Source organism: Sarcophilus harrisii, chromosome 1, assembly GCF_902635505.1.
Source record: "Sarcophilus harrisii chromosome 1, mSarHar1.11, whole genome shotgun sequence".
Classification (NCBI taxonomy): Eukaryota; Metazoa; Chordata; class Mammalia; order Dasyuromorphia; family Dasyuridae; genus Sarcophilus; species Sarcophilus harrisii.
Genome location: NC_045426.1, coordinates 3,889,088 through 3,912,668, shown reverse-complemented (window position 1 = coordinate 3,912,668; position 23,581 = coordinate 3,889,088). Strand labels below are relative to the sequence as shown.

The 23,581-nt window shown below is 52.4% G+C and overlaps 1 protein-coding gene across 1 annotated transcript in view; it reads left to right on the top strand.

Moving 5' to 3' along the window:
• Positions 1-23,581, top strand: part of AOAH (acyloxyacyl hydrolase) — a 133,113-nt gene that overhangs the window by 95,098 nt on the left and 14,434 nt on the right. Inside the window, 7 exon segments of the mRNA XM_031951714.1 lie at positions 3,682-3,741; positions 5,065-5,135; positions 6,048-6,108; positions 7,032-7,102; positions 7,757-7,805; positions 12,286-12,334; positions 14,614-14,708. Coding sequence (XP_031807574.1) covers positions 3,682-3,741; positions 5,065-5,135; positions 6,048-6,108; positions 7,032-7,102; positions 7,757-7,805; positions 12,286-12,334; positions 14,614-14,708 — 456 coding nt within the window.

The window sequence follows — 23,581 nt, the reverse complement described above, 5'->3', positions numbered from 1 at the left end:
AAATTGCTTCAATTTAAAAAAAAAAAAAGAAGAAGAAGAAGAAGAAGAAGAAGAAGAAGAAGAAGAAGAAGAAGAAGAAGAAGAAGAAGAAAGATGGAATTACACCATAAAACTTTCATGTTGGAAAGAATTAGGAGTTCTCGTGCATCTCGCAGAGGTCATAATGCAGCCACATCACTGAATGAGATCAGAATGGCGATGGAAAAGCCGAGACGGCACACGGCTGCAGGCTCCATATGGCACGAGGTTTCTCTTCTCTGACGGTGTCGCCCCCACAACTGGACGATGGGGAGAGGGGCCTTCTGCCAACGAACTCCAATCACCGGCATCCTACTTACAGTCTGCATTGTTTATCCATCATCTGGTTTTGCTCTGAGACCGATAGATAGTCCTTCTCCTGGGTCTGTCCAGCTGTCGTTTCAATCACACAAACCTCCACATCCCAGCCAAGCAAAACGATTCAAAATCAGAGCAGGGAAATGCAGGGTGATTTAAAAAAAGCAATGAGAGCTGTCATAAACTCACACCAACCATGAGTCCCATCGTAACTCCTGGGCTGAACACCCAGCGGAGTCCCAGGGAAGGATCCCGAGCCCCCAGCCCTTCCCCACCGCGCTGTCAGCAGACGCAGACTTGGAGTCGCCGTAATTCTCCGCTGTGATTTGGTTCAAAGCTGGGTCACTGCGTCCGCCCCGCAGATGGCGGAGAGAGATGCCAGCCATGGCGGCCACTGCTCCTGGCTCGGAGGTGACTGATGATCAGACTCAGCTGCTCCGACTGCAGAGGGGGTCGCTGGCTCGAGAATGAGAGGGAGCATCTGGATTAAGTCCCTTCCCAGCCAAGGACACAGACTTCTCACACTGAGCAGTTACTTCAGTTGTCCCTGTTGTTTTCTCTGGGAGAAAGGCATATGTCTTCTTAATTAGAGCCTTCCTCAGTCTCACCCATGGACCCCCGCTCCCATGCTGCCTCCCATGTCCTCCATTAAGGCTTTTTTGCAAGTCAGTCAGTCATCCAAAGACTGTGCTGAGGGAGCAGCGTCCGGTGCCTTAGTTGTGCCTCCTGGGCTGGGAAGCCTCCTTGTCCCAGATGTGCCCATCGCCCATCTGCTGACCTCTTGGGCTGGAGGAGCCCACACACAAAAAGAAGCCTTTGGGCATCCATTTCCCCAGATTCTCTCGTTGCTTGGGCATGAGCGGCTGAAAAGAGAAGGCTCCGGGCCGGTAACTAACGCCTCAGCCTTGCCAGCCAGGAGTCACCGGCCAGTACTGCTTTCCTTCCATTCCCCTGACCCTTCCCAGACCATCCCTGAGATTCATCATCTCGGGGAAAACAAGTGTCGAGTTCTGAGCTCCCAGAAGTCCCCATCCACCTCTCACTCACTCCAAGTGAGCTCCACCGACGGTGTGTGAATGTGCAGCCAGGTGAGCCAGGGGAGCCCCTCACGCGAGGGTGCAGGAAGTGCTGTCCGGGGTGTGTGACCCTCTGTGAGCACAGGCTGCCAGACCTTCCGTCCTTCCCCAAGTCTGTCCAAGCTCACGCTCACTGCTTCCATGACACCGTCCATTCCCCCTCATCCCCTGCCGCCTTCAGTCCTTCCCAAATGTTGAGGAAAGACCCACAACGAGGAAACCATCACTCAGCCAAAGCTACCGCTTGGGTGTCTGGCTATCGCTGAGGTGAGCTCCTCGCCGTCCAAGGGCTCTCGGGTCCTCGGCACAATTCTGCGGCTCCTCTCGCGGCCACCCCTCACAGCTACACATCGGCCCTGGAAACTGGCTTCGGCTGCACAGGCCTTGGCTGGCAAAGGGACGTCTCTGCTCGTTAGTCTGCTGTGCACAGTTGCCCAAGATTCCCTTCCTTTAACTTCCTAGTTACAGCCGCCATCTGAACTGATCTTCGAGTCCGAGAGTATAAAGTCCGAGTCTGCTTCCGGCTCTTCTCTCTCCTGGCTGTGTGACCCTGGGCAAGTCACCTAACCCCAATTGCCTCAGTGAAAGAAGAAGAGAAGAGGATTATGTGACTCTGGGCCAGTCACTTCACCCTGTTTACCTCAGTTTCCTCATCTGTCAAATAAGCTGGAGAAAAATGGCAAACCAGTCCAGTAGCTCCATCAAGTAAACCCCAAAAGGGTCCCAGAGAGTGGGACATGACTGAAATAACCGAAGCACAATAAATCTCAGCGATTTTTTATTCTATTTTCCCACAGTCTTCCCAACATTTGTGCTTTCATTCTGTCAGCTTTGTCGATCTGACATATGTGAGGTGGAACCCCAGAATTTAAGCTGTGCTTCTCTGATTGGTGATTTGGAAGGTTTTTCCCTATCTGTGGTTATAGATTCTTCTTAGAGAATTCCTATTCGTATTCTTTGACCACTTTTTAACTGGGAAATGGCTCTTATTCTTCTATACTTGAATCTGTATTTTACGTAGCTTAGAAATAAGATTCTTACCGGAGGGGAGAATCAGGACAAAAGTCCCACACAAGTGGGGGGGCAGGGAGAGGACAGCAGCAGGGCAGGCCCATGGTCAGCAGGAGGTGAAGGCTCATGGGAGGCCCAGGGCTTGGGGCCTCAAGCCAGTTGGGGTGGGACCACTAGCCTAGAGACTTTGGTGTCCCTGAGAGCCTGGCACCTCTCAACGGGCCATTAGCTACCCCAGCGTCCCCGGGGCTTTGGGAATGTGAAAATGGCCTTTTCTAGCTGTGCGTGAGAAAGGAGATTTCTCCTCCTGTCCCAACCCCCCTGGCCATCGAGGGCCGCCTGCCGGGCCTGGACCAGGACTCGGTGTGAGCCTGTGCCGGGATCCCGGGCTCACAGAGGGAACGTTCTCCATCCTCATCTTTCCCAGGGGTCGAGAAGCAAGGACCAACTGAGAAGTGAGAGAGCACGCAGGGGACGGGCCAGGCAGGGGAAGGGCCAGGCCAGGGAAGGGCCAGAGAAGGGCCCTGTGTCCATGTGGCAGGATCCTTTGAGGGAGCCAGGGATGCTTACCTGGGAGGGAGATGGGGTGGTGTCCTTGAGGGTTTGGAGGGTTGTTCCCCCCCCCAGGAGGATGAGCCTCGGCCGGACCGGGGAGACCGAGGGGCAGGTGAGGTTCCTCACACGTGCAGCTGCCCCCGGTGGAAGAAGAGGCCTTGGAAGTGGCTCTTGGCTCCCTCAGAGGCCTTGAAGCTGAGGCTGGTGGGCCTCCCTGGGCCTGGGGCAACTGGTGGTCCCTGGCAGCCCCTCCCCGCAGAGACGCTCGGGCTCTGGGGCAGCCCCTTCCTTCCTTCCTTTTCCGGGAGAGCTTCTCGGCTTTGGATCAAAAAGGACACGGGTTCACTGGACATTTTTCTAGCCGTGTGGCCAAGGGCCCTGTGCCCGAGCAGGGTCAGCCTGGCCTAGTCCAGACCATTTGGAAGGGGGCCCCTTGTCGTTCGAGGCCCTTCATCTGTTCTTAAAACCTGGGTCCTGCCTCCCCTAGATCCCAGTTCCTACACTCAAAGTCACCCAATCACCCAATCACACACACTCACATGACACACACACACACACACACTACATGCACAATCGCACAATCACCCAATCGTACAATCACACACAGTCACACACTCACAGTCACACACGTGCACAATCACACACACTCTGGGAAGCCCGAACTGTCCCCTGCCCTCACCTCCATCTACCTCTGCCTTTGCAGGGGGGCCTGAAGCGGGCCCTGCACAGAGCCAGCAGGAGCCTCGGGCACTCGCCACCCCAGGTAAGTCCCCGGGCTGGGACGGCACCAGCCCCTCCCCCCACTTCCCCAGCCCTTCCCCGGCTGCAGGTTTATCTGGAGAGAGGCAAGAGACCCTCCCCGTGCTCAGGGAGGTCCCGCTGCCCAAGGGCCCGAGCTGGGGCGAGACACTGCCCACCTCCGAGTCGGGGTCACCGAGCCGTCTCGTCCCCACTTCCCTTTGAGAGAGCTGCCATCGGTACCGGCCTGGCCTGTAGCCCCTAGCACCCCGGGCCTCCTCCGGGCCCTCTCAGCCCTTCCCCCAAAGGCGGTGGGGGAGAGCCTCGGGCCTTCTCCGGGGCCTGCTTGGCTAGGAGAATTCTGAGCTGGGCCACAAGGCTCCTTGTGCCCGGAGAAAGGATTTCTTCAGAGTCAGGGGACTTGGGGACTCGGAGACGGCAGCGACGGCCAAGCTGACACTCTCGAATGGCTCTCCCTGGAGCCCCAGCCACACAGGGGGCCGACTCCCAACAGGCCCCCAACTCAACCGAAGACCCCGTTTATTCCTGTGTATTCTCCGGCTACCCTAACAGTCCCCCAGTTTCTGTTTAATGTTGCTTTGATAAAGAGGTTTAGTGGCTGCTCGTTATGGTCGTTAATGCAACTTGTATTTGATCTAAGGGAACTAAGGGACATTAAGCTCCCCTCGAGACCGAGGAGGGAAAATGTCTCTTGCCCAAAGCCCCCTGCCCTTGGACCACTGGCATTCGAGAGATAGAATCAGTCTGTCCTGAGACAGACAGAGGCCAAGAACAGTTTCCGGCTGTAACCAGCCCCTCTCCCCAGAGTCGGAGATGCCGGCGTCCCTTGGAGAGGGGCCTTCCAGCCAGACAGTTTCAGGGCCACACCCGGCCTCAGCTTTACATCAGACACTACAATTTCCCACACTGCTGTTAGCGTCTTTCTTTGTGCCATAATCCCCTTCCTCCCCATCCCCTGAGCTATAGGGTAAAACCTGGAAAAGATGGTTGGGCCTCCTGGGGGAGGGGTTCACCGTGGGGGGAGTTTGAGGGGTCTCGAGCGGCCAGGGAAGAATCTCAGAAATCATGACCCAGAGATGGTTGGGGCTGAGCCGCTCCAGGGAATTCTGGGGAGTGAAGCATGAGGAAGGTGCGTCCAGGCCAGGAAATGAGGGCTGAGCTAAAAGGTGTGAAGCCAGAGGGGCCTTGGGGGTGGGGTGGGGGTGGGGGGGGGGGGATCCAGAGAATGCGCCTGACATATCAGGGGACAGTGAGGGGAGCAAGCTGAGGCAGGAGTGGGGATACTGTTGGCTCCCGGCCAGCCAAGATAATGACCTTTCTTTCCTAGACCAGTCCAGGGGATAGTTTGGGGATCTGTTGGATCCCTGCGTTGGCCAAGTTCTGTCAGAAAATTGAATAGTAAGTACAGTGTCTCTCCATCTGGAGCCCGCGTGCACGGCTTTGTTTTCAGTTCTGGTTTGTCTGGGTCTTTTCCCCAGCATCATTTGGGTTTTGAGGAACTTTGGTTCCTTCTAAGCCCTGACCATGGGAAGAGATAGATATGGGCGAAAGAGCAGGCGTAGGGGTTGAACCAAGAGAGTTGGGGAGGGTTGTGGTTGTGTGAGTGTGTGTAGGTGAATTGAGTGTATGGAGCAGTAGAGTGAGGTGGGAGAAGATAGGGAATGATGTGGGAGAAGTGAGTGGAGGGGAAGAAGGTGTGGAATGAGTGTGTGGGGAGGAATGGGAGTGAGTGTGTGTGTGGAGTGATGTGGAATAGTGTATGAGTGTGAGCGAGTGTATGAGTGAGTGTGTGAGTATGTGTGAGCGAGTATGTGTGTGTGAATGAGTGTGTGAGAGTGAGTGAGTGTGTGTGAGAGTGTGTGAATGAGTGTGTGTGAGTGAATGAGTATGTGAGCATGTGTGTGTGAGTGAGTGTGTGTGAATGAGTGTGAGTGAGGTGTGTGGGATGGGTTGTGTCTGTGTTGTGGAGCATGTGTGTGAGCGAGTGTGTGTGTGTGTGAGTGTGAGTATGAATGAGTGTGTGAGTGTGTGTGAGTGTGAATGAGTGTGTGAGAATGAGTGTGTGAGTGAGTGTGTGTCTGTGTGTGTCTAGGAAAGACAGAGCAGAGGCAGAGAGTGGGGACAGCCCGAGGGCAAGCTCCCCCTAAGCCAGACCGGCTGCAGGTGCCCAGGGCTCCCTGCAGGTGGGGGTGTCCCACAAGCCTCCTGGGGCGCACAGGGAGCCTCCTGGGGCTGTCTCCAAGCAGCCCTGCCGCCCTTGGGGTCCCCACGTGGCCTCCCAGAGCCTGACTCTCCCCTCTCGGACCCCAGCATTCTGAACTCGGCCCTGCCCTGGGAGGACGCGGACGGGGACAAGCACAGCGCCTTCCCCGTGAGTACCGCCCACCAGGCTGTTCCCCCATGTTCTTCCTCTCCACAAACGCCCCCTTAGAGCAAAGAGAGGGATCCCCTGCACCTTGGGGGGGCGGGGTCCCCCTTACGCTCCTTCAATGGCGCCTCAGTGAGTCCGACCGTCACCATCTAGTAAAATGCTCCCAGAGCCGCCCCCAGCCTCCTCACCCGGAGCCTTTCAAGATAGCCATAAAACCCTTGGCAAAAATCCCTGGCAAACCCCTCCTATGGGCCTCTCAAAAACCAGGGCAGTACCACAAATACTGTTCCCATTTTCCAGATGAGGAAACTGAGATAGAGAAAGAATTACCTCCCCAGGTAACAGTGACAGCACCTGAAGCCAAGTCTTCCTAACCCAAGTCCGGCCCCAAAGGCTCATCCCTGGGTTCCTAGAAGATCTCATAAAACTTCGATAATTCTCAGAACAACGAGAGCTTTAAAATGCACCCAGGGCCCTGAGCATGTTTCTGGGGCATGGAAGGGCAAGCGTCCGAAGGCCACGGGTCCCTCTTGCTGAGCCTTAGAACCAGCTTTGCCCTTTGCCCTTTGCCCCCTCCCTTCCACGAGTCCTTCAGAGGATCCAGTCCCTGGTTCACTGCCCACACTCACTAAGTGACTGTTGTCCCACTGAGCGGCTCCTCGCAGGATCACCGGCAAAAACGACAGTAAATGGCCTTGCCGTGTGCTCAGGAGAAAGGTGGTGGAGAGGGGCAGCCCCGAAGTCAGGAGGACCCTAGTTCAAATCCTTCCCCAGACACATAACACTTCTAGCTGTGAGACCCTGGGCAAGTCACTTACCCCCAATTGTCTCAGCAAGAAAAAGGGGTGGTGGGACCCAGGACTCATCCCCGAGCTTCTCGAGGCTCGGCCCGGCAGCCCATGGCATCATCTCTGTCGTTTCAGACTCTGAGAGGCTTTTACTGGAGAGGGAGAGACTGCAATGACAGAAACAGTGACGTCTACCCAGGCCGACGGTAACTTTCCCACTGGGGAGGAGAGGCTCCCTCGGCCAGCCCCCCCTTCTCTGTAGCCAGAAGTGCCCAAGGCACGTCCCTGGGGCACAAAAGTCCAGAGCCCAGAGCAGCTGCTTCTGCCCCCGGGGCTTGGGCGCTAAAGTTCAGTCCAGTTGCACTGGGAACACGGGCTGGCCCGGAAGCGCCCTGGGACCTCCCTCTGCCTCCGGCCCAGGCCAGGCGGCTCTCCCAGGTTTCCCAGTCCAAGGAGACGGCACTGGGCCGGGCCCAGGCTCCTCCTGCCGGACGGAGCTCAGCCAGTGCCCCTCTGTGAGGCGAGGGAGGTCAGTGACTGCCCAGGGTCCAGGCAGCGGGGCCTTTAGATCGGCCTGGGCCGTGTGGAGGCCGGGGTACATCCAGTCCACACTTACCCCAGCCCCAGGGCGGAGTCCTGGGAACACGACTCATGGGGCGCTCATTCTTAGCATCAGTCCCAAGGGTGCCTGGAATCAGTGGCCGGCCACACGTGCGCCCCTCGTCCAGCTCGGAGTCAGGCCCTGCGTGGGGCCATGGGGGGGCCCAGAAATCGCTCCAAAATAGTCCCACGGGGGGGTCCCTGATCTTCCTTCAGCGCCCTCACCTTTGGGGTAACACAACCTCCTCTTCCCCCTTCAGGCCAGAGAACTGGGACGCGCACCAGGATTCCAACTGCAATGGCATTTGGGTGAGTCACAAGGCAGCTGAGCCCCCCTTCCCAGGCCGGGAGCCTCCCCTCCCCCAACTTAATTCAGTTCCATTGGGGAAATGCTTCTAGGGGCCCAGCGCCGCGCTGTACTCTGGGAATCCCAAAACAAAGGGACGCCCCCTTCCCAGAGCTGGTCAGTGGGGGGCAACGTCTCCTTAGTACAAAAGGGAATCGAGGTAATTTCGGGGGGGGGAGGTTGGAGCGCTGACAAGTGGAGAACGTGGAAAAGCACCTGGGCAGAAGCAGAACTTGGGCAGAAGCAGAACTTGAGCAAAAGCTCAGAGAGGACCAGGAGTCTCAAGAGCCCGGGGGAAGGAGCCCTCGGAAGGCACAGCCTGGGCAAAGTCCCGGAGGCCGTAGTGGGGAGTTGTGGAGGACGCAGCGCAGGGGGTGATGGGAAGTCTGCCGGGCTGCGTTGGAGCCCCACTGTTCCGGGTGTTCGGGTCTCGTGGAGGGGTTCGCACTTTTGCCCGAAGGCCATAGAGGCCCGAAGGTGCCCAAGAAGAGGAGCCCTGACCCATCAGCCCCGGGCTGCAAGAATAGCACTGGGCAAATGCACAGAGGAGGGAGCTGAGCCGGAGCCGCAGGCGGGAGCTGGGTTTTGCTCCATGGACAAGATGGGATTATAGGAGGCGCCTCCCCGCTGGGACTGTGGAGGACACAATTCTGGATGCAAAATTGCCAGCTGGGGAGGAGGCCCAGGAGAGGGGGGAGGGGGAGAGATAGGAAAAGCAGGATGGAGGTGGGTGAGAGGGGTGAGGCGAGGGAAGGGCAGGGGGACAGTTCCCACAGCTCCCACCAGGCTAAAGTAGAAGGGAGGCTCCTTGAGAGCACTTTGGTGTTTGACCTTCCCCAGGCTGGGGATCTGGCGCACAGTAGGTCCTTGTTTAATCCCTGCTTCTTGCATTTGGCATCGAATTAAAGTCTCTGTAAATGGGAGGGCAGGAGGCTTTCCTCCCGCTTCCTTCTGATGAGGGATAGATCTGGGTACCTAAGTGAAATTGGGGTTTAACTGAGGTCTAGTGGCAGGTTCGAGGTACAGGGAGTCAAATAGAGCTCCCTGCAACCCCGTTGGATTCGGCGCAAGGATTCGGCTAGTGGCGGCGCGAGTCCCCAATAAAAGTATTTATGGGCTGAAAAGCTAGATTGATGAAAGAGGTTTATTAAGGGGGGTTGGAAGCAAGGTTAAAGCATAGTTAAGGAAATAGGTGAAGGTAGAGATAAGGGCACCAGACAGAGGGTCCAGTGGACAGAGAGTCCTGACCCGCCAGGCCTGAGGCCGCCATGTTTGGGCCTCTGCAAAGAGGGGGTCCCAGCGTGTCCTTTTATAATGATTTATAGATATATAAATATATATATATAGATATATAAAGATTTAGCTGGAGGGGCCTGTGGGTGTAGCCCCAAGTTGGCTCAGATCCGGGTGGGGGCTTCTATTGGAATTCAAAGGGACCAGGATTTGTGAACCAAAAGGTCCTGGATTGATAATTACAGGCAATACCTGAACGGACACTCTGTGGGCAGAGACGGTCAAACAATAATAGATCCACTCCGCACTTGTCAGATGTCGGGATTCAAAGAGCTTCCATCAGCTGGGAGACCTGCTGCCCGATACCTCACAAAGCCGGGGACCCGCAGCCCTCCGTGAACTCCCCTTCTCCGTCTCTGGCCCTTCTTCTTACTTCTCCTGAAGAGCCAACAGCAGGGCTGCATCCCCTCCTGGTTACTTATAGTAACTTATATATAGCATAGTATATATACTATAGTATAGATAGTAACTTATGCTATAAGTATATAAATTCTATATGTACTATATTATACTATATACTATATATATATATATATATATATATACTATACTACACTTATAGTATAGTAATGGGTAACTTATAGTACCCTAGGCCAAGACAATGGAGCCTTCCTTACAAAATGCTCTCCTAGCCTGGCTCTCAATCTCCTTTCATAACCTCACCCCACTCTCTTTTCAAATAGGAAAAGTGTTCTCCTTGGTGACGAAGGAAGGGGGAAAAATAGAATATTAGTCATTCTCTGTCTGTCATCTGCAGACAGTTCGCCAATCTGTCTACACATTGATCTACCTCAAACTTATTGGTGGTGAAGGAATAGTCGTTACTCACACTTGGCATTGTTCATAAACCAGTGCCCATTCTGGCCTTGAGCCTCCCTGAAAATACTGGCCCAGGGTCAGCCAAACTTTTCTGCTGTTCCTTTGTCACATACTTCTGTCTGCACTGTCTTCTGAGCTCTCCCGATCGGAGCTGAGCAAAGAGCTCCTCCTGCAGCCACGTCGATTTCTTTGGATGCTTTTCCTTCGCTCCCCTCACTGGAAGCTTCTTTAAATGCATGTTCTCTGAATCAAATCTTGCAGCTCCCACTTGAAAAATCAGGCTGGATGTAGCAGCGTGTAATCTCCTGGTTTAGCTTTCTGGAAGTCTCTGGACCAGCCTTCGTTTCAGCTGAATAATCACCACGAGAATAGCCAGGGATAAAGCCCCAATTCTTTATTGTCTCCTTCTCAGTCTGTCTCCTTGCCTGGGACTAGGCCCTTCAGACGAGCCTTGGTCTCAGTGGGGGAAGCAGGAGGACAGGCCGGCCACCACGAGGCTGATGAAGATGGATGTCTCTCTGAGTCTGTTTAAATCCTTTCTAAGTCTGACTCTGACCTTTTAAATCCTCTATTACAATTAAATCCATTCATCGTACTGAGTATAAGCCAATCATTCTATCAGTAGGGAATTTGTTGTAAGAGTAATTCAATCATCCTGAACTAGAGAACTATTCAGCATCATGCTAAACTAGATAACCATTGTCTCATCAATTCCACTGACTTAACACCTTGTGGTAAGAATCCTTGCCTAAGTATATTTCTCCAGAGTTCTGGCCCTTTACAGCAGTAGATATAGACCAACTGTGATCTCTCCTCAACTTAACCCTTCAGGATTAGGGGTGTTTTCTTTCTTTCTTTTTTAAATTTCAGTTGTACTTTTATTTTTTCATTTTTCAATTTTTAATAGCTTTTTATTTTTCCAAATACATGCAAAGATAGTATTTCACCTTTGCAAAACCTTATATTCCAGATTTTTCTCCTTCTCTCCCCACCACCCCCTGCCATAGACAGCAAGTGATCCAATATAGGTTAAACATGAGCAATTCCTTTAAACATATTTCCATATTTGTCATGCTGCACAATAAAAATCAGATCAAAAAATGAAAGAAAAAAACAAGCAAACAAATAGCAAACCAAAAAGGGGTGATCCATCCCACATTGGGTTATGATCCACATTCAGTCTCCATAGTTCTCTCTCTGGATGCGGATGGCTCTTTCCATCTTTCCATCATAAATATAACAAATAACAAGGGCTACATAAACATAAGTTTATTATTTCCCACCTATATGCTCCCCCATACTCCATGATCATCAATGGTTGTTAATTAGATTGCCAGACTTAATTAGCTCTGGGTAAAGGGTATTTGTTAGGGTGAAATAGTAAGAACAACTATCCTCCCCCCCCCCCACCTCAGAAAAAAAATCTATACCCTCCGCCTTCTGGGGAAGATGAGCTCATGCTTAAACAGTACATGTAGCAAACTCATGACTTCTGGTCTTTTTGCCTTTGATGCTCTCCTTCACAGTGTAGATTTCTGCTGGGTTCCTTAGGCATGTCTAGTTTGTCTGTGATTCCCATTCCTGACGTGGCTCCAGCTATTGCTGGTCCAGGTACTCTGCTAGGGCGTCAGTGACAAGTTCCAAATCTTCTGACCTCCCAAAACCTATCAAGTCCATTTCTGGCCAAGAGTGAGTGGGAGGGGAAGAAGCTGAGAGGAAGGGCTCTTCTGCTCTCCCCCCTCCAAAGGGATATCCCAAAGGGATAAGTGGGAACATTCTCTCTCCTCTCCCCTGTCCAGGGTTCTCCCCAAACTCTGAGGATCTGAATTAGCTAGCTATTTCATACAAAGCCCACAAGATGGGACCTCATGACAACTTCATCCAATGAGTTTCAAGAGTTTCTAAATTAATCAAGTACTTTTTGTATATAAAGACTTTGAATAAATGAATGAGTCATTCAGGAGAGATGCCTTGGACACGTTGGTACCTCGTTCACAATTCTGATAGATTAACTCAAAGAAGATGTTTTGGTAACCTGGTAACTATTTTGGAAACGACTTTCCGTGGGGTGCAGCTATTTGGTTGATTGACCCAATGTCTGCCCTAACACCCATAACAATGGACAGGATTATTTTATATGCTAACAGATTTCAGAGCTGTATAGTTAGATCTAATCTGACCCATATCTGAACATGGATACCAATGGGCTATGAAGGAATACTTGTCTTTTATTTGGGGGTTTCACACTTATTTATCTTCCTGTATCTCTGAAAGCTATTTGATAAATATTTACACAAATACCCGCTGATCTCTTGATTTCTTCCTTGACAGGGAACAGATCCAAATGATGGCATCCCATACGAGAAGAAATTCTGTGAAGGTACATCTTTCTCTCTAATTGTTTATTCTCATGTATTCTGGGCATTTTGAACCCAACCAAACCGGCCAGCCCCAGTTAGCACAATGATAAAACGAACTTTTGAAACCTATGGTGTGGGACTCTCTCCTATGGGTGAAGATCGAAGGTCCCCACGAGGCAGAGGGCAAGAGTGGAGGAGAGGAGAGCTCCTCACCAAGCCACTTTGGGCTCATCTGCATCCAGCTTCCGGAGGGAAGATGGAGAACGCCAACCTCATTTTAGGTTGCTGAAGGAACAATTCAGGGAGGACATGCTGGGGAGGACAAATGCAAAGGGCAGGGATTTCCTGTAAGCTTATCCAGTTCAGCAGCTAATTAAGTGTCATTATGGCCAGTAGCGAACAGGGGGTATCTGTCTACTCTGAAGGAGGAAAGGGCCCCTCTGTAATACCCAATAATGCCCAATGGGGCAGCGCCCGCACAAAAGAAATGCCAGGTGAAGGGTGAGCACTAACAGTTGGGGAATTGGAAGGGAAGGCACTGGAAAGAGCTGGCGCTTAAAGGGAGCTGGGAATTCCAAGAGGGAAAGTCGGAGTGGAGAGGGCTCCAGTTTGGGAGAGAGCCTGTGCAAGAGCAGGAGATAAGGCGGCATCTGTGGTGGGTAACGGGGTAGTGGGTGCTACCCAAGTGTAGCCATCTGCAGTTACTCTGGAGAGAACCTCCGGAGTCAGAGCCAGAAGGCTTTTCAGTGGCAAACTGAAGAACTTGTGCTTTACTCTAGTGTGAGAGGGGGTTGGAGAAGCTTCCTGAGCAGGGGAGCCCCGGGGGTGCCTCAGGAAGGGCTCTTTGGTGACTGGATGTAAGATGGAGCAGAGAGGGGGGTGCAGGGGCACAGAAGGCACCCGTCCTAGTCCAGACCAGACATGGGGCAGCCATTGTCTGACCAGACCATGAGGACGAATCAGGGACAACTGAAAAGAACTGGCACCATGTTGGATTGTGAGCAGAGGGGAGGGAAAAGCTGAGGGGGACGTCAAGGTCCCAATAGGGGGTTCCTGGAGGGCTGACAGTGCCCTTGACAGAAGTAAGGCGACGACTCTGAGAAGGAGCGGGGATGAGGAGCTCTGCTTTGTACTTGAGCAGCCTGTGGAACATCCAGGTGGCAATGTCAGGCCGGCAGTTGGTGATGTGGGCCGGGAGCCCAGGCTAGACAGGGGGGCTGGAAAGCTGGGAATTGGAGGCAATGGAGAAGATAATTGAATCTGTGGGAAGTGCTGAGGTCAGAGAGAAGGTGGAGAGAGAACAGAAGAAAGACAGCGCTGAGTCCCTCAGAGGGGACCGCGTGTCACCTGGCCAGAATAGGGCCTGAAATAAGGGCGTGCCCTTGCTCGGGTGGGTAGGGACACGTTCTCTGGGCACACCCTCCCCTGCCCCCAGCTGGGGCCGTCTGCCTCTCCAAGGTCACCCATAGCCAGCTCAGAGAGATGACGCTGGGGCTCCTGGCCCAGCAGCCATCACGTGTTCTCCCCAGGATGCACTGGGACAAAATAAACACTTGCTAATTGAAAAAGTGCGTCAAACCAAATTTTAAAAAGAGCACTACTCCAGGAGAGCCGCGGATGGCTGCTAACGGCCTCCACGTCTCCATCCCTCCACCAGGAGCCAGAGAGACAGATCTCCCTTGCGTGATTCAGGCCTTTGCCCAGATCCCTGTGCCCAGAATGCAGCAGAAAACGCTCCCAGAGTCTGGAGCCGGAGGCCGGCCCCCACAGAAACAGGCCCTTCTGCCTCCCCTGGCAAGTTCCCAGGGCTGAGCGGCAGGATGTAATCCAGGCGACCTTTCAGGGCCCTGCCACCATGGACAGCGATTGTGGGGTCAGAGGCCCCCAATCATGAGAATCAGGGCCCAGGAGGCACCTGGTGGATCCGATCCCAGCTCTGGAAGGACCTCCAAGGCAGCCGAGCTCAATGCTCTCATTTTATAGGGGAAGAAATGAAGCCCAGGGAAATGACATGAATTGTCCGAGATCACACAGTGATTTAGTGTTGGAAGTGGGATTTGAACCCAGAGCCTCTGGCCTGGATTCCTGGTCCCAGCCCACTCTCAGACCATAATACACACTTCTCTTTGTCTTGTGGGAGCGGGTTCTTATGGGCAGAAAAATCTCCTTTCAGGTTCTGGCTCATAAATGTCCCCGTGGGCTCTTGGGTGTTCTAGGTATCCCGGGGAGCGTTCCTGCGCCCGGTCTGGAGACCCCACAGACCCAGAACACCGAGGTGACCTGAAATTGTCCTTTCTAGGTTCAGAAGCCAAGGGTCTCATTGTGCTGGGGGACTCGGCCGCAGCCCATTTCCACATACCCCCAGAGTGGCTGATAGCGGCACACATGTCTGCGGTAAGTCAGCCCACCTGTAACCCAGGACCCCATGAAATCCTCCTCCCTGCCCATTGATCAGTAAACATGTATTAAGAGCCTACTGTATACCAGGTGCTCGCCTAAGTGCCTGGTGGACAAAAAGAGGCAAAAACCAGTCCTTCGGAGGGTGTGTGCCCTGGATCTGGACTCAGGAGGCCCAAGGGCACGTCCTGGTTCCTGTACTTCCCACCTTGGCGCTTAGGAGCCCACCAGTCCTTCCTCAGTTTCCTCATCTGAAAAAAGAATATTTACATTGTCTGCTATGAGTTTTGTAAAATCTTGTCATTGTCCGGTCATGTCCAACTTTCCGTGACCCCGTTGGAGCTTTCTGGGCAGAGATCCTGGAGTGGTTGGCCATTTTCTCCTCCAGCTCACTTGACAGATGAGGAAACCAGGGTGAAATGACCTGCCCAGGATGACACAGCTAGTAAGTAAGGACCCGAGCACTGGAAGGGACAGAGGCCAAATGGGAATCCTCTCTACAATCCAAGAACCACCTAGTCTTGGCAGGCAAGGGCACTGCCCGGCTCTCCCTGAGGCTCAGCGGTGACCGTTCCTGGAGAACCAGCCTAGCAGGGACCATTCCTGGAGAGCCATAGCCTGCTGACGGTGCCAGGACTCGATGGAAATGTCCCACATTCGCAGCTCCTGGAGTAACGATCTTTTGTCCTGCCCTGACCTTTGAACAACTGACAGTGGCAGGGCTGCCCAGGAAGGCTGGCAAGTGTTCTAAATGCTAAGTTCTGGTGCTAAGGAGTCTCACAGATCCGGATTCAAATCCTGCCTCAGATTCCCGCTACTTCTCCATGAGTCACAGCCTCTCTGGGCCGCCGTGTCTGAAACTATAGCGTGGAGGGGCTGGCCTGGCCTCTGAGCACCTTCTCTCTCTCAGTCTGGGGTCCTGGGATCCTCAGGCGGGCTCAGATCCCTCCTCCTCCCACTCCTCTTGGTTTTTCTCGCCTATTCAAGTCGGCGGCTGTGTATTTTTCTTTGTTGCTCACGGGTGATGGAGACGTGGGGAGGACAGGAAGTGGCTTTTCCTTCATTGAAAAAACATTTTTAAAAAAGGTTTGAGAGAAGGAATGTGAGCCTTTGTAGGACTTGGTTTCTGCCGTTGTGCCCGCAGTGGTTCTCCTAGTGCCTGGCACAGAGTAGGTGCTTCGGAAATGTTTATTGGTGGGTTAACAGCTCAAATGCTTTGCAAACTTGAAAGATTATGTAAATGTCATGTCTAATGGTTAGCTCTTAGAGGTCAAACTCAATGAAAGTCTGGCCTAATTAGTCAAGTAGCAACAATGCTGCCCATAGCAGTGACCACAGCAGTGACATTGATCATGGGACATCATTAACCATAACAGTGACATCATTGACCATAGCAGTGATGTCATTGACTGTGGCAGTGATATTTATCAAGGCAATGACATCATTGACCTTGGCAATAATGTCATTGACCAGAACAGTGATGTCATTGACTATGGCAGTGATCATCACAATGATATTGACCATAGCAATGATGTCATTGACCAGGACAATGACATCATTGATCTTGGCAGTGATATCAGTGAATCCTTCCTTAGGATTCACTTATCTTTCAGGATCCTTATCTTTCCTTAATCCCAGCTCCAGCTCACAGAGAGGCTTGAAAAGAATTCGATATAGAACAACTAAATCCAGGCTCGGCTCGACAGGGCTTGATTGATATCTTTCCATCCAATATCAAGCAGTAGTCCTGTTCATGACACTGGACTGACATGGCAAGGGGCTGAGGTCAGGGAAGGGTTTGTCTAGGACCCCAGCCCCTGTCTAGGACCCCGGCCCCTGTCTAGGACCCCTGCCTCTGTCTAGGACCCCGGCCCCTGTCTAGGACCCCTGCCTCTGTGTAGGACCCCGGCCTCTGTGTAGGACCCCGGCCTCTGTGTAGGACCCCAGCCTCTGTGTAGGACCCCAGCCTCTGTGTAGGACCCCGGCCTCTGGGGATCTTACTAGTCGGTGATGGACAGGATGTCAGCCGCAGCTTCGTTCTTTTTATGACTCGGGATTAGCAGCTCCCAGGATGTGCAGATGCAGAGTGGCTGCCAGGTTTCAGGGCTGCTGAGCCCCCTCCTGCTGGGAATGCATTTGCTCCCACGTGCCTGAGTGACGGGGTCAAGGCCAGGCCCGCAGAAGCAATCAAGAGAAACAGATGGGGAGGGCAGTGTGCCCGCCGTCCAAGGCAGTCGGGGCCCTCACGAGGACCATGACCCATTTAAAATAATCCTCTCTGATTCAACTCAATTCGGTTTAGACAAGAGTTCTCAAGAACAGCCCAAGCGTGAGGCCCTGTGCCGGGCCTGGGGACGCCACGGCCAACAAAACAGCAGCTGCTCCTGGGGCTTCATTCTGCGGGGGGCTGATGGGTAAGTAAATATGCTCCCACCCGAGGAGGGAGTCGCACCAACAACCAAGGAAGGGAAAAGACCTCCTGTCCCCGAGCTCAGCCCTGAGACCCTGGCGAGGAGAGAGGGCCTCCCTGCCATGGGGCGCAGCTGGTTCGGCGACACGAAGGCCTGAGATGAATTGTCCTGCTTGAAGAACAGGAGAGTTATCTGGAAGGTGGAAAGGGGAGAAATGGGACACAGTGGCTTCCTGAGTGGGCCGTCTCTTCCCCAGAGAGGAAACGCTACTCTTCCCCTTTGCGCCTGGCACCAGGAAGGTCATTTTGTTGTCTATACAGAACAGAGACAAAGGCTCACTGTGCCAGCTTGGAGAGGCAGGGTGGCCCGGGAATTATAGAGCTGACATGCCTTCAGCCCTGCCTCAGACACTCTGTGGCCATGGACTTCAACTCCCCGAGGCTCAGGGACGGCTCTAGCACCCAGTTTAGCTGGTGGGGGTTCTCGTACCCGGAGCTGCCACCAGAAACTGACACTTTCACTTGTTGAGATATTTTAGGGTCCATGGCCAAAGCAAAGGCTCTTCTCCTCCCATGGTCTTCAGGCCCTCCCTCCCTGGTCATCCCCTCCCTGCACACATCCGAGGGGCTCCAAAGCCACACATTTCCTTCTCTTATAGTAGTTCTAGACACACACACACACACACACACCCTTCCTTCTCAAAAAGCCTTTAATCACTGCGGCTCTTTAGTCCCTCTGACTTCCTGAGCCCATTTGGGAGTTTTCTTGGCAAAGACATTGAAGTCTTTTGCCTTTTCCTTCTCTAGCCCATTTGACAGATGAGGAAACAGAGGCAGACAAGATTCAGTGACTTGCCTTGGAGTCTCCTTGTGCCCCGGCCCGGCCTGTCCATTGCAGTTCTGAGGAAACGGGCAGGGACAGAACGAGCCAGCCACTGCCACGCCAGCCTCCAGATGCCCAAAGTGATGTTTAGGGCTCCTGCGGGAGACAGGAGCAGACTTGTGCATGTGAATCAGTATCCTTGTCTTTGAAAAAGGCCGTCTCTGCTTGACTAATTTTCCCTTGAAAAGGAAAAAATCAAGAAGCAACCAGACAGCCAAGTTCTCCAGCCTGGCAGGAGCTGGTGCCCTCCTGCCACGGCACCCATCTGTTCATGAATGATTTCTAGAATATTTTAGCTGCCTCGTCATTGAAGCAGCATTTCCAGGCGTGCCGGCAGTGGCAGGACGGCTGAGCCAGAGAAAGCTGACCTTCCAAGTGCCCGTCATGGGGCCGCTCCCACCCCTGCCCTTGTCTGACCGTTGTCTGGGAGGCGGTCCATCTGTATGCCCCGTTCTGTGCCCAGGACCAGAGGAATCTTTCAGCTTTCCAGGAGGAAGCAAAGGCATATTTACCAGAACCAAGGAGATACTGATCTTTCCAGGTCACATATTGTATTCTCTGGGAGATGAGTTTTTTGTCTGAATCAGTTTATTACACAGGGTAGTGTGCATAGAATCGTGGATTTAGGTCTGAAAGGACCTTAAAAGTTGTCCAGCCCAATCCCCTCATTTTACAGAAGAGGGAACTGAGTCCAGAGGGTTAAGAGGTCTGCCCAAAAGTCCCACAGGGGTGTGTGATGGCAGAGCCAAGATTTAACTCCGTTCCCATGCCTCCAAGTTCAGCATTCTCTCCATTGCAACTGAATGGCTCCATAATCATTTCCACAGCCCAGCTTCCAGAAGCAGAGAAGGGTCCTCCAGAGGCAGAGAAGGTCCATGGACCTACAAGGAAGGTTAGAGGGAGAAAAAAGCCTTCAGAGGTTCACAGAGATGGACCACCAGGCGTAGTAACGCCACACAGCCCCATTTGGGCCATTTTATAAAAAAAATTAGATTCCTTTGGTCTTTAGGATGCTCTTGGGCAAAACTGATCTAAATCCTCCTTTTTGTGTCCTGGATGCTGTGACCTGGAAGATTAAGGTATTGGAGTTAAGAAAAAAGATGACGAGCCAGGTCATCGCCTGTTTCTTCTGTCAGAAAAGAAGTTTGCTTTGAAACGGTGACCAGGTCACAGGGGACAGCTGGTTCTTTCTGTTGCTTTTCCTTTTTGGGAATCCAGACCCGACAGCCGGTGGACCGAGTTCTGATGAATTCAGTGCCCTTGTCCCACATGCTGAAGGTGAGCCCTCGGGTCTTCTACCTGCCACAGTGGGGACAACATGCTGGCCGGGAGCTGTCTTGCTTCTGAAACAAAAGGTGACTTCTCAATTGCCCCAAATGACTTTCTGGGAAAGCCGGGCAGCTGCACTCCTGAGTAAATACAAGAGATTATTTAGGTTATGTAAGTGTGAAAGGTATTGGGAATCACTCAGTCCACATGGCTGATTTGTGGATAATGGCAGAGGGCGGGACAGCACGGATCCTGCTGAGACCCCTCCTTGGCGTGGCAAGCTCAACGGTGACTCCGGACTCGCTCCGTTTCTGTTTTATGGCTCGCTTTCCTCGGCTGCCAGCTTCTCTTCCTTTCACATGGGACTAATGAGGCAACCAAATGATTGTTCAGGAGAGACATGGTAGAATGTAAGTCCACTAAAAACCCAAATGGATTCCTGTCTGGTTTTGTGTCCCTACTACTGAGCGAGGGCCAAACATAAAACCTCATGCTGTGGAACCTAATAAAATGCAAAATATAGTAGAGAGGATAGAACAGATTCTTGGTGTGTCCTTCTGACAGTTTCATCTCTCGAAAACTAAAAGGAGCAAAAAGAGCAGCAAAAGGAATTGCCAATGACCAATTCCAATGAGGAGCTGGTCCATTAAGTGGAAGCATCAGAAACCTCTGAGATAACGGACGTTTCCCCTTAGAGCTCAAGACGGCCAAAGAGGTCGTCAGATGTGGACACAAGTTCTCAGGAAAGCAAGTTCCAAAAGGGCCAAGCAGAAAGAGGCTGGATCCCATCATCTCAGGCTCGAAAGGGAAGTCGGCTCCATGTGTTCAAGGCATTCAGAGATAATAAGGATGATGCTGCCAAGGAAAAGGCATGAGAGTACAGTGGAAAGATTATGGAATTGGAAGTCCAGACCTGAGTTAAAATCCTGGCTGCCTCTTACTATGTGTGGGTCCCTAACCAAGTGATTCGGTTTCCCTAGAATTTGGTTTTCTTTTGAGGTAGTTTAGGATCCATGAAAATGAAGAGGCTAAACTTTGTGATCTCCAAGTTCCTACAAAGCTCTGAATCCTTGATCTGCAAGGGGAAAAAGGCATCTAAAAAGGCTGATTTCAGTGCATAAGGAGCTCTCTGATGAGGTCAGATTTTAAGAGAATTTAAGAGATATAAACAAGAGCATACAATACAAGAAGGCAAAAACCCTTAAGAATAGTATCAGGAGGACTAACTTAAAGTGGATATATCTATATATATTTAATATACCTATAATAATAGCCAACAAAATCTTCCAAGACAACAAGGCAAGTTTCTTAAGCTCTCTGGATACAAAGAGAATGTGGAAGGGATAAATCTACTGCTTGTAAGGATGGAATTTTGTTTTCTCCACACTCTCCCCTGTCTTGCCAAAGATGCTTATGTCTGACTCCCCAGCCAGGAAGGCGTATACATGAGCCAAGGAAGATTCAGCTCCAGCCAGCAGGAGCAATACTCACACGTGGTACAAAGGAAGGACGGTGCCTCAGTGACCATTGTGCTTTAAAAGCTTTCTCTGTGAAAGAGAATGATCTTTACATCATTCAAACAAGGCCCCAGGAAACAAGGCTTTGGGAGGAGACCACCTCGCTGCTCTGAATTAATTCAAGTTTCACAGAAAACAAAATGGTCCTCCAAATGATGCTCGCAGATCCAGGCGCCAATCCATGACTGGCAATTCCGAGAAACTGTGACGAGTCCAGAGCCCGGAAGTCTGAAGGTGACCAGCATCACGCTTATTTCCAAAAAGATGAAGGAGGAAAATTCTAAAGACCAAGGGGCCAGACCTCGGCCCCCTCTCCAGCATCATCTAACTGGCATTTGCACACAGAGGCGATCTTCATTGTGTTTCATGATCCGCCAAACTAACCTCACTGACTTTTTCAGCAGAATCAGAAGACCGAGGCACGAAGGTACATTTTAAAGAGTGTCGAGTTTGGGATCCAAGGGTCTGTGTTCAAATCACGTCAGTGCTGCTTACTATTTGTATAGATCCCTTTAGTTATGGAGCTTTGGTCCTAGCCATAAAGGGAGGGTGTCCCTTTAGATAATCATGAAGTCCTCTCCAGCCCTATATTGATAATCTTGTGATTCTATCATGAGACAAAGTTCTCATTATATTCTTGTAGAAAAAAATGGGGAAAATGTAAACTGGCTGATGATATAGTTACCTTTCTCAGTCAATGAGCATTTATTGGGCACCTACTGTATGCTGGGGACTTTATGCTAAGCACTGGAGATACAGAGAAGCAAAAACACAGTCCCTCTCCTCAAGGAGCTTCCAACTCTTTAGAAGATCATAACTCAAAAGTGGTCATTAAATGATTAACCTGGGAGGAAATCTCTGCAGTGAGCATCGGGGTAATGTCCTTGACATTGAAGTTAATATTTTTATTCCTCTCTTGGATCAAGAGTCTGATGATGTGCTTATCTCATTGGATTTGTAAGCGACAAAAAAACAAGAAATAATTCCATTTGATTACAGAATCGGGATCTAAGAATATCCTGACAGGCTGGAAAGAGGAATGAAATTTAATAAGCTTCAAGTTCACCGGGAGAGCTGTACAGTTCTTGACTTTGATTAAAAGACATCCAAAGAACAAGCAGAGGGTGGGGGAGGGTGCTCACACAAGCAGTTCATGCCAAGAGGCCCTAAGGTGATGCAGAGGGCTGGGACCGGGCTAAAAGACTTGAGGACAATCCCTGCCCCAACAGCCACTAGCTGGGTCACCCTGGGCAAGTCATTTTAACTTTCTGGGCTTCCTTTTCCCATCTGTGAAATGGGGTGGTCGGTTGCGATAGCCTCTAGCTGCCTTCCAGCTCTGTCTCTGATCCCGGCAGAGATGGCCTGGCTATTTTCGACTATTTCTGTGTGGCTCCAGAGGGGGCGGGGAGAGGGAAGAACTCCTTAACCCAAAAGGAGCTTCACAAAGAATCTGCAGCAGCTAGAGGCTGAACAATGGGCTTCTTTATTCAGTAGTGAGCTCCCTGTCTCCAAAGGTATTCAAGGAGGAGCAGGAAGACCCACCGAGAATGTTCTAGGAGACCCGCCTGGGGGAGAGAGGGGCCTTCGGGTCAGGAGAGTCCCGACCTCCCTCCTGTCGGGAATGACGCTGACTCTGGAATAATTGGGGCAGGGGTGGGGAGGGGAGCGCCGGCACTGGGAGGAAGAGCTCGGAGCTCCGTGTCCCGACTGCCCGTTGAACCCCCGGCGGTTTCCGTGACGGGTCGGGATGCGCGGTGCCCGCCCCGTCTCACCCTCGACGTCATCTGATGTTAGGGAGCCCGAGAGCCCAAGGAAAGCGAACTCGGGCTCCCTGAGGGCCGGTCCCGCGCAGGGGAGGCGGGAGCTCAGCCGTGCTCCTGGAGAAGGGAGAGCGGACAGAGCGGGGCGGGAGGGAGGGCGGGAGAGGGACCGGGTCCCGCCGCGGCCTCGCTGCGCCAGCACCTCGGACAGCGCCCCGGGCACAAGTTTCGGGCTCCAGGGCCCGTGGCGCTGCTTCCCCGGACTGTTGGCTCTCTGTGGCACTGGGCTCCCGGGGCCGGGCTCCCTGGAGCTGCCCTCGTGTCCCCGACGCCCAGCACGTGTTCCACGAGGCTTGACTGGGGATTCTGGGAGCTCCGGACTGATGCCCGCCCCCAGTGCCGCCCCCTCCCCACGCACATACATCACATACATATATAAGCCCCTTTAACACTACACATCACACCTTTACACAATGCCGTACCACGCATCACACAAATCTCCAGAAGTCCCTGGACTTGGATCCATTCCTTTCTCTCCTCTCTGTCTCTCCTCTCTCTCTCTATCTCTGTCTCTCTCTCTGTCTCTGTCTGTCTCTGTGTCCGTCTCTGTCTGTCTCTCTGTCTGTCTCTCTCTCCTCACCTTCCCCTGTCTCTCTGTCTCTGTCTCTGTCTCTCACTCTCTCTCTCTCTCTCCTCTGTTTCTGTGTCTCTCTCACTCTCTTTTCCTCTCTGTCTCTCTGTCTATCTCTCTGTGTCTCTCTTAATCACCTTCCCTCTCACTCTGTCTCTGTCTCTGTCTGTGTCTCTCTGTGTCTTTCTCTCTCTCTGTCTCTCTCTGTGTCCCTCTCTCTCTCTGTCTCTCTCTGTCTGTCTCTCTCTCTCTCTGTCTGTCTGTCTCTTTGTCTCTCTCTCTGTCCCTCTCTCTCTCTGTCTGTCTCTCTGTCTCTGTCTCTGTCTCTGTCTCTCTGTCTCTGTCTCTCTGTCTCTCCTCCCTCATCCTTGAGAAAAGGAGCAGCCCCAAACCTGGAGCC